The 14,114-nt window shown below is 45.9% G+C and overlaps 1 protein-coding gene across 1 annotated transcript; it reads right to left on the reverse strand.

The window, feature by feature from the left end:
- Positions 1 to 247: 247 nt before the first annotated feature.
- Positions 248 to 3,832, reverse strand: LOC142783754 (uncharacterized). Its single transcript, XM_075882328.1, has 2 exons — positions 3,023 to 3,832; positions 248 to 1,604 (listed from the first exon to the last, which is right to left on the reverse strand). The coding sequence occupies exons 1-2, from the start codon at positions 3,056 to 3,058 to the stop codon at positions 1,302 to 1,304; spliced, it is 339 nt and encodes a 112-aa protein (XP_075738443.1). The 5' UTR covers positions 3,059 to 3,832; the 3' UTR covers positions 248 to 1,301.
- Between the last annotated feature and the right edge of the window lie 10,282 nt (positions 3,833 to 14,114).

The raw sequence follows: 14,114 nt of genomic DNA on the forward strand, positions 1-14,114 counted from the left end.
TTTGGAAGTTCGGCTGAAAGCTGCTCCCAGAAAACACTGCTAACGTAATGATTATCTAAGAGCGCCGCAACGCTGCGTACACACCGTTGGTCAGAAGAAGTGAAGGTATCATACTTCGGCACGCAGCCACCAGAAAAGCCATGTTTAACGTTTTGTTTCACGTGGATCTGTCCATTATTACCAACTGTGATGTTGTGAACGAGGCCTCTGAGGTCAGCAACGAGAAGCTGACAAAAGTTAAGACTATAGGTCTCAAGCACGCTCTCTAGAGCTTCCGTTATAGAACTTCTTGCAGCGCGGATTTTTCTGAGATCGGTCTTCCAACACCTTTCAGTCACCAGTTTTCCTTTGTTGAGAGCCATAGGTGACGGACTATAGTTTGCAGGTTTCTCTAACTGTGCACACTTCTCTTCAAAAGATGCGCTTTTTTGTCTGAGTGCCTCTATAGTTTGCGTTGACGCAGCCTCGACACGACTTAACTCTTCTTCCAAAGCACTGATGATAATGTCCTTTACAATGCGCCCTGCTGATGCGCAGCTTATATTATTCCGCACTGTTCTCTGAATTTTTAAAAAGCTCTGCTTTGCGCGACCTTCGAGACCCTTGTAACGCCTCTCAGCACATCGGCACAAAACTTCAAAGCGACTCTCTAAATGGTTGTTGTCAACCGGAATGACAGATCCGACTGGTAAATAGCGTTTAACAAGATCCGAGTATGGCCTCTGCAGAAGCTCATTTTCGTGGCGAAGTTTGATGGCTATTTCATTATTTAATGTTAAGGTGACGCCTGAACTCTCAATGCTAGCAGCAATAAGTGCTCCAACACTTTCGGAAGCCATGCCAAAGGCTAGTAAAAAAGATACAAAGCAGAAAATATACTATTAAACAACTCTGCTGTTAAACCAGATATTGTACAACAAGAGGTTAAGTTACACGAACAAGTTTTTTGCGAAGTTGAAAATCACTTTTGGTCAAGAACTATTTGAAGCAAGTGTGAAGTGGAACTCATTGTAAAAATTGTTGGCGCAATATAAAATTCAAGGAGCAAATATAGAGTAAAAAGAAACAAAAAAAGCACGATGTAATTCAGGGCAGCAAGGCTGGAAACATTTCCGAAGTTTAAATTTAGGATGCTGCCACTTTAGTTACGAAAAACATTTGCAAGCTTTCCACGGGGAAGCCACAGGGAAAACGCTTGCACGCTTTTTGCCGCGTTACTGATGCTTTTACCCGCACAGGGAAGTCAACAGTGACAACACTTCCCAATTTCGTTTCGCGAGTATGCCAGTTAAAGGGGAGATTCAATTTAGAAAAGTCCGACATAGAATCCAACCTTTTTCGAGGCGTTTTTCTTTGCCGATGAATATCCAGTGAAATATGTCGAGGTCTACGTTCACTTTGACAAGTCCGCTGGAGCGACGGCAGTTGGAAAGTTTATTCTGCACTGCGTAAAGGACCTCCTCAGAAGCAGCTTTCAGTCGCCGTGGAAATGGCTTGCTTGGGTGCTTGATTTCCCGCAGGCAGGCTTCATTCAGGTGCCTTTTATGTTCCAAGGTGCAGTGCCATTTGGAGTAGCCTTTCCATTTGATGAGGTACCCCTTGCTCTGAAATAAAAATTGGAAAGCCATGATGGCGGTGCCACAAGCAACAAAACACATACGTGCAAAAGTGAGCGAATAAGCTTCATACATACGCGCCCAAAAAAAGCCAAAAGCACTTTTGAAAAAGCTACCTGCAAAATGTCCGACCACAAACTATGAATGGTAACTGATGCCATCGAAACTGTAACAAAAAGAGCTTGGCTGTGACGTTATGTCGCATATGTTTGCTCACTGGTTAGTAGTACCCAAAGATATATGCCAAGAAGAAAATGATTTTGTACAGCGGGGCGCTAGCGTGAAAATCACTTGCTCGAAAATTGCGATCTTTCAAGAAATGTTATTTCCTCCACAACAAAGGACAGATTTTTGTTATTCTGTCATGCCTTTTGTGCAGAAAACGGTGCTAAAACATGTGCTTTTTTTTCGCTCATTCAACAAAATTTTATGGATGACAGCACACTCTGAGAAGATTCTATAACAAAAAAAGGTAGGCATACCTTTGTTTGTGAAATAGTGAATGTAAATGATATTATTTTGTACTTGTTTCAGCATTAGGTGGTCGCTTTTAGTTCTTGTGTGCAACCAATCTGCTGTATGGTGAGGATATATGTTTGCTTAGTTTTTATTCGCTAACCTTAGCGACAACATTTTAATGTAAACGTCACAGGGTTAGTCTAATTAGGTATACCAATTTCTGTTGTTTTCCTACAAGTGTAAACGATGCAGAAGTTCACGCGAGAAGAATTAGGGAAATATCTGTATTAAACAATTGTGAACGTCATAGCCAAGCACGTAGATTCAGTTTGAAAACTTGAGTTAATATAGATATAGTTGTATGTTTAATACTTAAATACTTTAGATATAAATTCTTTAGAAATAATGAGAACGTGATTCTCTGTTAACGCTCCACTAGTCAAAAATTTTCAGACTACGTGCATCGTTTGTTAAAGACAAAAAAAAAGTTAAAGTGCCCTGCGCAACTTTGAATTAGCCCCTACTGCTGCAACACTTTGTTTATTTAGTGTCCATGGTCAGATTTTGTTATTGACATGCTAAAATTAGGCTGCGCAGTTCCAGCCACCACTGGTATCATCTAATATTAGACTACAATCAAACTTTAGTGGTTCCCAAAGCCAAACTGGAACGGGACACAATATTATTCTCTCGCAATGATACGAAAAAGAGATTCGTTCTCTTTTTAGAGATAACAAATTTTACTCTTACAATAGCACATCGAATGTTTAAGAAAGCAAAAATAACACTGTAGAGTATATACGTGCCATAATCAGAGCATGCACACAAAGCTCCTGGTACCTCAAAAAAAAAAAAGACGTATATGTATTGTAGCTTACCACGACGATAGTTATAGCGCGAGAACAAAACGACGACACAGAGACAACAAGGACCCGAAAGACACTTACCGGTTTGGCGATGACTCTCTCAACACGATGGAACATCAGAACGCTTGCAAAAACAGCACGGCGAACTTGGAGAAGTTCCCAGCCAGATGCAGTGGATGAGGCTGCAGCAGTGGTCAATGGTGCCAGGACGCGCGGTATTTAAAATGTTCAGGAGGTGCTGAGGGCAAGGGGGATTCGTATGCAGTACCTTGTGAAGAATATTTGTAGCAAGACACTCTCCTATGCGCTGCGGCGTGCTTCCTACCGGGCAGTAGAAATTAGGTGCCTTCTTCTTTTTCTAACCACTACTACTCTCAAAGTTTTAGAAGACTGAAAACTTGTTTTACACATTCCATATGTATACGCGCACCAGGCACCCAGGAAAGTCAGTTTGTATCTTTTTGAGAACTTTCGCATTTTTGAAAAGGTTATTCAGCTTGTCGGAGCAATTGTCTGTTCAAAGCCTCATGTTTCGCCATGACGTACAACACTTCAGCAAGGCTCATTCGTTTCAATCATCCTTCTCGCTGGGTTGTTGCAAACAGACCTTTTGCCTTTCACCTCCGCAACTGTAGAGTACAAGCATGTTGTCAAAATGCGCTGCAGCAACTCAGTGGCAATTACGTCCAGGAGCATTCCTTTACTGATTTTTAGTTTTTCATTCCTAGAACGCTCTGAATGTGGCAGTTCGCGAAATATATACAGTTGTGTTTGGGACACGCGAAGGAATGCCAGTCGGTAGACGGCGCCCGACGAAAAGGGAAGTTAATGAAAAGAGGCTGCCCAGACGCGGACTAAGCCGTTCTTCTCGAAACGCGTCTTTGTCGTCAAACCCCGTGAGCCTTTGTTCACCGCACTTTGTGCTGGGAAGACATCCGCATGTCGGTAGCGCTCTCACGGTGAGCCAGACTGAAAAATAAGTGGTCGCTGTCGCGACACCGCTCCCGACAAGATAACGTGGCGCCATGCTGTAACAATACGGGTGGATATACGGCAGAATCATGTTTACTAACGCGAGACAGCCGACCGGCCGTCTACGGAGGCTTGTTGTCGCACGAAGGTATTTTTTAATCTGTACGTCGACGAAATGACGGAGTTCCTCATAGCCGATGCTCGGAGGATAGCAAATTGTGGGAGCGCAGAGGCGGAGACCCGTCTCGGAGGAAAGGAGAGTTGTTTGCTGCATTGCAAAAATGGATGCCAAGTTTTGGTCCTGAAAGTTACCTGCAAAATTTTCCCGGTGATGTTTTAATGAAATCGGTAAGAGTTTCATTCATGTACCTGCGTTTCGCTTGAATAATTTCCATTTTGAGTTCCTGAGAAAGGGAACTGACGTAATGACGTGTTTTTGTTGACAATGGTTTTTTAGCCCTCGTTCTTTTCAAGAGTCGTTTTTTTCTGAATTATTTTTCGCGTAATCCATGGGTTCCTTCTGTTACCTTTTTTGGTGCGTTTTGGAAGAAATAGTTCTATTGCTTTCAAAGCAATGTATTTAAACATGTTCCATGCATCATTTACTGATGCAGTATTCAGAGAGATATACTGAGTGAAAGCATCATATCCCTGCTCTAAATGATCTATTGCTCTAGTATCATCTGCTTTAGAAAAATCGAGAACTGTCATTGTTTTATTCTTTTTTACCCGAGTGCGCGTGGTATCTATATGCGTGATCACCATTTTGTAATCAGATATTCCTTCTAATACTTCACATTATTATTTGGATTGTGCGGCAGATCTGCTCAAGAAGACCAAGTCGAGCAGTGATTCTCCTGATTCCTTGATTCGCGTAGGTGTAGTTACAATTTTTGTTAGGTCGAGGGAGAAAGCCAGATCCAAAAGAACTCGATACACAGCTTGTTCATTTTGACCTTCCTGATAATTCACCCAATCGATGTGGTAAATTGAAGTCTCCGGCCAGTATGATCTTATAATTAGAATGACTAAACTTATCAGTTAAGAAATTATTAAGGATTATCATATATTCTTCAGGGGTGCCAGGTGGGCGATACACTGCGATAACTAAAAAATACTGCCCATCCATTTGTATCGTGCACGCAACGCATTCTAATTTCGGTGGGGTGAAAATTTTAGTGCAATGAATTGAAATTTTGTGAACAATGGTAACACCTCCTCCCCTAAATCCTCGGTCTTTGCGACAGGCAGTATAATTGGGAGGCAGAAACTCCGTTTTCAACGGATTCGCTTAACCAGGTTCCTTTCATGATTACAACATCCGGTTCATGTTCAAAGAGCGCAGCCTCAAAGAGTGATGACTTGTTACAGATACTGCGTGCATTAACATTCATAACTGTTAACTTGTCAGGAAAAATTTCCACTGCCGTCCAAGCTGGTGTCTTTCTCGTAATGGCGAGTGTTTCAGCACTCTTTACGTGAATCAGTCGAATCGCTCCAGCAATATGCCTTGCCGTCTACGTAGAGCTTATCGTAAGCTAGGCGCACCTGCTTTTCACTCAACTTCTCGTCTTTAGCGCTTTCCCAAAGGCACTTTCTGCTGTGTAGCACACGTTTTGAAAAGCCATTACTGAGACGTGCAAACCTTTTAGCTTGTAACAGTTACGCATAATTTCCCGCTTTTCCTTGAAGTCGTATAGTCGGAGAATAACCAGTCGTGCTTTTGACTGTCTTTTTCCAATGCGGTGCATACGCTCCACGCTTTTTTTTTGCATACGCTCCACGTTTATCGTGGAGCATACGCTACACGATAAACCGATTACAGAAAACATTTTGTCCTGTACTACTTTCGTCAGGTCTTCCTGTGTTTCTCTGTCCTGCTCATGCAGGCCGAAAATAACAAGATTATTGTGGCGCTGGCGATTGTCAATGTCATCAACCTTCTTAGATAACACTTCGAGTACTTCGTTCAGTCGGGCTGCTGTTTGTTGTGCGTCATCCTGTTTAGACAGAGAGGACTCAATTTTAGCTAGGTGGTCTTCAATATTTTTTATGGCAGTACCATTTTATTTTACTTCCTTTTGGACTGCTCTCTGATCACGTTTAATGTCGGCTAATGTTTTTGACTGCTCCTTCAAAGTTTGCAAAATCTGCTCAAGTTTGTCATCTGAGTTTGAGCTCGGGCCCGAATTTAACTCGACGTCACCACTTGTGACAAGCTTAGGAAATAAAGACCAAAAATCGCACACTATCAACGCCAGTGTTCGGAGGCACGGCACGACTATTAGTGACAAATGATTGCTTTTAAATGATGAAGTATCGTGCCTCACCTGCAAACAAGCAAATACGAACACGTTGGACACCATGCTTGCATTCGTACTGTGCCCGCAACTGAGTAGGTGGGCGTCCGGTGGGCTATTTAAGTCAGCAGCAGTCCATGGCGTGGTTGTCATTAATTGGCAGATGCTTCCGATACAGGCGTCTTTGCTGCACGTGGGTAGAAGCGGCATCGGCGACAGATCCAGATAGCTTGAGAACGGTGGCTCGTGCTCCGTCTTAGTTGTACTTGAATTCGCAGCGGTGACAAGAAGCGGAACCTGCAAACAAGCAAATACAAACACGTTAGACACTATGCTTGTATTCGTGCCGTGCCCGCAACTGACACCACAGCAGAACGCGGGCTCCATCAATAGTGGTTGGTCCTGCCAGGCCAACGTCATCGTACTTGGTGGATACATACCAGCAGCTACTCCACACAAGAGAACATCTTAGAGCCACAGAAGTCACGAAACCTGCCCTTCAGTCCCCTGCGGAAACCCAAGCAGCACCAACAGACGCAACTCGAGGCTTCCTTCAAAGAAGCGAGCGCAGAGAGCCGCAACATTATCCCGTGTCCAAATTAAAATAAAAGCAATCCTATTTTCATGTTCGCAAACAGAAAGCACCCAGTCACATTTGTTTTTTTTTCCTTTTTTTTTGCTCAAAAGGGAAAATGTAATGTAGCGTAAAGTTACGTTTGCGCTTCATTCAACGCGCATGCACCACGCCTCCACCGCTTATCGCTAGCCCCATTATACAAGTAATTGTAGGCTACTCATCTAGCCTACGATTACTTGTATTGTCTCCTGGGGGATCAGCACTACTCTGCCGAGTTGCCAATTCACAATGCCATCTGGCGAGCACACCCGGATGCCTAAACCAGCTTTGCCAAATGCGTCCACTTCCAGACGAACGGAGTTGGTGCCTCGGGGGCTGAATTCTTTATTTTTATTTACAAATACTGCTTTCCCATGCCTGGGTCATTGCAGGAGCGGGTACTGAAAAATCAACGAAAGCACAGAAACAAACAATAGTGCGCACAAATTTATGTGATTAACACATAAAATTTTTCCCGAACTCTAGAGTGTTCATTCTACGCAATGCACCATCAAGCTTGTTCCAAACTTCCACCACACGCGGAAAAAAAGAGCATTTGAAACAATCCAAACGAGACCTGAAGGGTACAAGGTTCAAAGCGTCTGTACTACGTGTTGTACGCGCTGGTATATCAGCGAAAGATAAGGGCGCGTGAACGCGGGTCACTTTGTGTACAATCTTGTGCCACAAGATAATACTTTCACGTGTACGGCGGAGTTCCAGTGAATGAAGTGACAACAAATGAGCATGTGAAGACGGGGAGAAGTCCCGATCATAACGGTTAAAAACGAACCGTATAGTCTTATTCTGCACAGATTCTAACCTGTTTTTATCTTGCGCAAGATGAGGCGACCAAACCACATGCAGAGGCCTACTCGAGCATCGGTCTCACTAGTGTCTTGTAGGCAGTTACCTTACAATATTTTGTCGAGTTTTTCAATCTTCGCTTTAAGTAACCAAGTTTCCTTAGAGCTTGAAAAGTTATCTGATCAACATGTTTGCCCCATTTAAGGTCATGTGCAAAGGTGATGCCTAGGTATTTGAATTCACTCACATGTGCTAGGGTGGACCCATTGTAGTTATGACTGAAACTGAGAGGCTGTTTTTTATTTGAGAAAGTCATAGCTACAGTTTTCTTGTAATTTATGGGCATTTGCCACGTTCAGCTCCAATCGCAGAATAACGAGAATGCGTTGTTGAGGACTGACTGGTCTTGAAAGGTAGTAATGCAGTTATACAGTACACAATCATCGGCATACAGACGTATGTTTACAGGGGTTCCGGAGATGACAATAACAATATCATTAATAAATATAATAAACAAGAGAGGCCCTAGCACAGAGCCTTGTGGCACACCGGATGTGATTTTTAACAGGGGATGACTGCACCTGGTTGAAAGTAACGAACTGAGATCGAGAACGCAAATAATCCGCAATCCAACCGAGTAATTTAGAATTTTTAAGAAAGGAACTAAGTTTTAGAAGAAGTTTTTTATGGCATACGTTGTCGAAAGCTTTCGAGTAGTCTATGAAGATTGCATCTGTCTGACCCCTTTTGTTAAGTGATGTGGCAATGTCATGGGTGAATTCTAGGAGCTGCGTTGTTGTAGAAAATTAATCCAGCTCGGAAGCCATGCTGACACCGGGACAGAAGGTTGTTTGCGCCCAAATACTCAACAATGTGTTTATGAATGATATGTTCCAGTAGTTTACAGCTTGTTGAAATTAGGGAAATTGGCCTATAATTTGGAATGAGCTGACTATTGCCAGATTTAAATAACGGGACAACATTAGCTGTCTTCCAAAGTATGGGAACAGTGGCCGACGCAAACTATTTAATAAAAATGACAGTCAAATAACGAGCGCACCATTCGGAGTACCGCCTCAAGATCGTATTAGGAATGCCATCAGGACCGGAACTTTTAGTCACATCTAATTTTAGTATCAAATTGTGAACACCTGAACAAGAGATTGTGATGTCTGGAAGTGTAGACTGAACAAAGTTGCAAGCATAATCTGGGATAGTGCCATCATCACGAGAGAAAACGGACTTGAAATAGTTGTCGAAGCTTTCTGCAATAGTGTTAGAATCGGAGCATGATTGGTCATTTATAAGAAAGCAAGACTGAACAGATGACTTCGGGTTAATGGACTTTCAGAATTTGGTTGGGTTTTCTACCATAAATCATGACAATGTATTGTTGAAATAGAAATTTTTCGCTTCCTGCATTTTCGCTTTCAAAGTACACTTCACAGAATTAAGCAGTGGTGATCGCGCAGCTGACAAAAGAGGACGACCTTTGCGAAGTCACTTTACACGGCGAGTTAGTTGAATGATTTCCCGTGTGTACCACGGATGTTTTGGATTGCATTTAATGCACTTTTGAGGCACAAACATTGATATGCACTCCTGCACAATATAATGAAAATGACCAAGGAGTACATTTACATCACTTTGTTCACTGCTAGGAAAAAATCTTCAAAACTAGATGACAGCGTATCGATAATAGAGTTGTCATCGGCACGACTAAAATCAAGCACACGCTTAAATTCTGGTCGTTTTGGCGGGCACACTATGTTGAGGCACGCAATTACAGCATTGTGATCAGACGAACCTGTGACAACCTCACTGTGGTATCCCTTTTTGCAAAATTCGTCGCTTATGAAGACAAGGTCAAGTATTGAATTTTCACGGGTTGGGGGGGGGGGGGTGACAATTGGAGTGAGGTCAAATGACAGTGCCATATTTACGAGCGAGTCACAAAGCTTTTTGTCACGACCGTAGGATGCGAAATTGTTCATGTCAATGCACGGGGCATTGAAATCGCCAGTCAAAATTAATTTGCCTAGGTGAAGCTTGCGATCTGAAATATAGTTGGTAATATCAAAAAAAAAACGTCAGAAGTTTCGTTTGGAGGGCGATAAATAGCTCCTACAGCAATAGCCTGGCCAGAAATTTTTAACTTGCACCAGATAGATTCTGTGTTTGGCAGATCAGGAAGCAAAGAAAAGTCAATGTGATTTTTGATAAAAAGTGCTACACCCACTCCACGACCACATAGTCTGTCTTTGCGTAAAACTACATAACCCGGGGGCAAGATTTCAACATCTAAAACCGAATCATTTAACCAGCTTTCGGTGACGCAAATAATTGAGAGCTGGTGACATCCAATGAGCCATTTGAAGCTATCAATCTTGTTTGCTAAGCTACGCGCATTAATATTCAAAATGACCAAATTTCGATCAATACGCCGTCATTCTGGAAGTCGTGGTTGACGTGAATGTAAAGGCGCATGCGCGGGCGGCCGCTCAGGCGCGTGTTGAGAATGTTTGATAAGGGTGCCGCTGGCTTCGTCCCAGCTATAACGGACGCTGTCCACGATAAGAGCATCGTGGCGAAGTCGAACTTTATCTGCATTTTTTCTGATGTCAACCGAGTGCTGCCACAAACACTTGCGTATTTGTCGAACACGTGCCGAGAAGTCTCCATTTATGTATATTTTTGATCGTTTAGGTTTTCTTGCGTTGCCTAAAATTTGTGTCTTGGTACGAAAATCAATGAGCTTAATAATAACAAGTCGTGGATTACTATTCTTTCTTGGCGTTCCTAGCCAGTGCCACCGCTCAATGTTTTCACACTTGACGCCTAGTTTGACATTTATGAGTTCGTGCACAGTTTCCAGTAGCTGATCCGGAGTCTCTTTCTCCGTTTCCGTCAATCCGTAAATGATCAGGTTGTTCCTGCGAAGGCGGTTTTCCAAGTCGTCGTTACGGTGGTCAAGAATTTCAACCGTGTTTTTTAGGTCCCTCACAGTGCTTTCGAGCTCGTTCAATCGAGGAACCAGGTCCGCAGCCGCAGCTGTCCTTGCCTCTACGGTTTTTATCCTACTATAGACAGCCGCTACTGTAGTAGTGAGGCTGGCTATGTCCTGGCTATTTTTTTGCTGACCGGCAAGCAACTCCTTCAGAATATCTTCGATTTGGGGACCAGGATTAGAGTCGACGTCTCCAGAAATCAAGAGTAGCATTCTTAGCCAACACAAAAATAAATTCACAGCGCATGCGCAAGGCAGATGGTCCGGCAGAAGCAACCAGAAACGGTCATCGCTACTGTAACACTTGAAATGGTAGCCTACCTGTAAAATCAAGCAAACTAGCTTGTAGCGATCGGACGCCATGCCGCCGCCGGACCCACTGAAGAGCTGTCGGAATGTCGTTCTTATATCCACCGCTGATGCCGTAGACGTCACTGCTGCGCCGTGCCATGCGCCGTAGAAACAGTTCCATTCAAGTCTGTTACCGGTGGCCGTGATAAACGCCGATGATAAATTGAAAGCTTGAAATGCAGGATCGGTCGAGGCGTACACGGCCCAGGAATCGGGAAACTGTGATGGGAGCACGCTCACATCGGACGACGACGGACTGCATCTGCTGGTAACTGCGGCCACCTGTAAAATCAAGCAAGCTAGCTTGTAGCGATCGGACGCCATGCCGCCGCCGGACCCACTGAAGAGGAACTGTCGGGATGTCGTTCCTATATCCACCGCTGATGCCGTAGACTTCACTGCTGCGCCGTGCCATGCGCCGTAGAAACAGTCCCATTCAAGTCCGTTACCGGTGCCCGTGATAAACGCCGATGATAAATTGAAAGCTTGAAAAGCAGGATCGGTCGAGGCGTACACGGCCCAGGAATCGGGAAACTGTGATGGGAGCACGCGCACATCGGACGACGACGAACTGTATCTGCTGGTAACTGCGGCCACCTGTAAAATCAAGCAAGCTAGCTTGTAGCGATCGGACGCCATGCCGCCGCCGGACCCACTGAGGAGGAAATGTCGGGATGTCGTTTCTATATCCACCGCAGATGCCGTAGACGTCACTGCTGCGCCGTGCCATGCGCCGTAGAAACAGTCCCATTCAAGTCCGTTAACGGTGCCCGTGATAAACGCCGATGATAAATTGAAAGCTTGAAAAGCAGGATTGGTCGAGGCGTACACGGCCCAGGAATCGGGAAACTGTGATGGGAGCACGCGCACATCGGACGACGACGGACTGCATCTGCTGGTAACTGCGGCCACCTGTAAAATCAAGCAAACTAGCTTGCAGCGATCGGACGCCATGCCGCCGCCGAACCCACTGAAGAGGAGCTGTCGGGATGTCGTTCCTATATCCACCGCTGATGCCGTAGACGTCACTGCTGCGCCGTGCCATGCGCCGTAGAAACAGTCCCATTCAAGTCCGTTACCGGTGCCCGTGATAAACGCCGATGAGAAATTGAAAGCTTGAAAAGCAGGATCGGTCGAGGCGTACACGGCCCACGAATCGGGAAACTGTGATGGGAGCACGCGCACATCGGACGACGAAGAACTGCATCTGCTGGTAACTGCGGCCACCTGTAAAATCAAGCAAACTAGCTGGTAGCGATCGGACGCCATGCCGCCGCCTACTCCCACTGAAGAGCTGTCGGGATGTCGTTCTTATATCCACCGCTGATGCCGTAGACGTCACTGCTGCGCCGTGCCATGCGCCGTAGAAACAGTCCCATTCAAGTCCGTTACCGGTGCCCGTGATAAACGCCGATGATAAATTGAAAGCTTGAAAAGCAGAATCGGTCGAGGCGTACACGGCCCAGGAATCGGGAAACCGTGATGGGAGCACGCGCACATCGGACGACGAAGAACTGCATCTGCTGGTAACTGCGGCCACCTGTAAAATCAAGCAAACTAGCTTGTAGCGATCGGACGCCATGCCGCCGCCGGACCCACTGAAGAGTTGTCGCGATGTCGTTCTTATATCCACCGCTGATGCCGTAGACGTCACTGCTGCGCCGTGCCATGCGCCGTAGAACCAGTCCCATTCAAGTCCATTACCGGTGCCCGTGATAAACGCCGATGATAAATTGAAAGCATAAAAAGCAGGATCGGTCGAGGCGTACACGGCCCAGGAATCGGAAAACTGTGATGGGAGCACGCGCACATCGGACGACGACGAACTGCATCTGCTGGTAACTGCGGCCACCTGTAAAATCAAGCAAACTAGCTTGTAGCGATCGGACGCCATGCCGCCGCCGGACCCGCTGAAGAGGAGCTGTCGGGATGTCATTCCTATATCCACCGCAGATGCCGTAGACGTCACTGCTGCGCCGTGCCATGCGCCGTAGAACCAGTGCCATTCAAGTCCGTTACCGGTGCCCGTGATAAACGCCGATGATAAATTGAAAGCTTGAAAAGCAGGATCGGTCGAGGCGTACACGGCCCAGGAATCGGGAAACTGTCATGGGAGCACGCGCACATCGGACGACGAGTAACTGCATCTGCCGGAAACTGCGGCCACTGTGTAAAGTCAAGCAAACTAACTTGTAGCGATCGGACGCCATGCCGCCGCCGGACCCACTGAAGAGCTGTCGGGATGTCGTTCTTATATCCACCGCTGATGCCGTAGACGTCACTGCTGCGCCGTGCCATGCGCCGAAGAAACAGTCCCATTCAAGTCTGTTACCGGTGCCCATGATAAACGCCGGCGATAAATTGAAAGCTTGAAAAGCAGGATCGGTCGAGGCGTACACGGCCCAGGAATCAGGAAACTGTGATGGGAGCACGCGCACATCGGACGACGAAGAACTGCATCTGCTGGTAACTGCGGCCACCTGTAAAATCAAGCAAACTTGCTTGTAGCGATCGGACCCCATGCCGCCGCCGGACCCACTGAAGAGGAACTGTCGGGATGTCGTTCCTATATCCACCGCAGATGCCGTAGACGTCACTGCTGCGCCGTGCCATGCGCCGTAGAAACAGTCCCATTCAAGTCCGTTACCGGTGCCCGTGATAAACGCCGATGATAAATTGAAAGCTTGAAAAGCAGAATCGGTCGAGGCGTACACGGCCCAGGAATCGGGAAACTGTGATGGGAGCACGCGCACATCGGACGACGAAGATCTGCATCTGCTGGTAACTGCGGCCACCTGTAAAATCAAGCAAACTAGCTTGTAGCGATCGGACGCCATGCCGCCGCCGGACCCACTGAAGAGTTGTCGCGATGTCGTTCTTATATCCACCGCTGATGCCGTAGACGTCACTGCTGCGCCGTGCCATGCGCCGTAGAAAAAGTCCCATTCAAGTCCATTACCGGTGCCCGTGATAAACGCCGATGATAAATTGAAAGCTTGAAAAGCAGGATCGGTCGAGGCGTACACGGCCCAGGAATCGGGAAACTGTGATGGGAGCACGCGCACATCGGACGACGACGAACTGCATCTGCTGGTAACTGCGGCCACCTGTAAAATCAAG

This window comes from Rhipicephalus microplus, unplaced genomic scaffold, assembly GCF_043290135.1.
Source record: "Rhipicephalus microplus isolate Deutch F79 unplaced genomic scaffold, USDA_Rmic scaffold_12, whole genome shotgun sequence".
Lineage (NCBI taxonomy): Eukaryota > Metazoa > Arthropoda > Arachnida > Ixodida > Ixodidae > Rhipicephalus > Rhipicephalus microplus.

Coding starts and splice junctions, on each gene's coding strand:
- LOC142783754 (XM_075882328.1), bottom strand. CDS start 3,058: ATGTTCCATCGTGTTGAGAGAGTCATCGCCAAACCG. Junction 1,605..3,022: donor AGAGAGTCATCGCCAAACCG/GTAAGTGTCTTT, acceptor TTTTTATTTCAG/AGCAAGGGGTACCTCATCAA.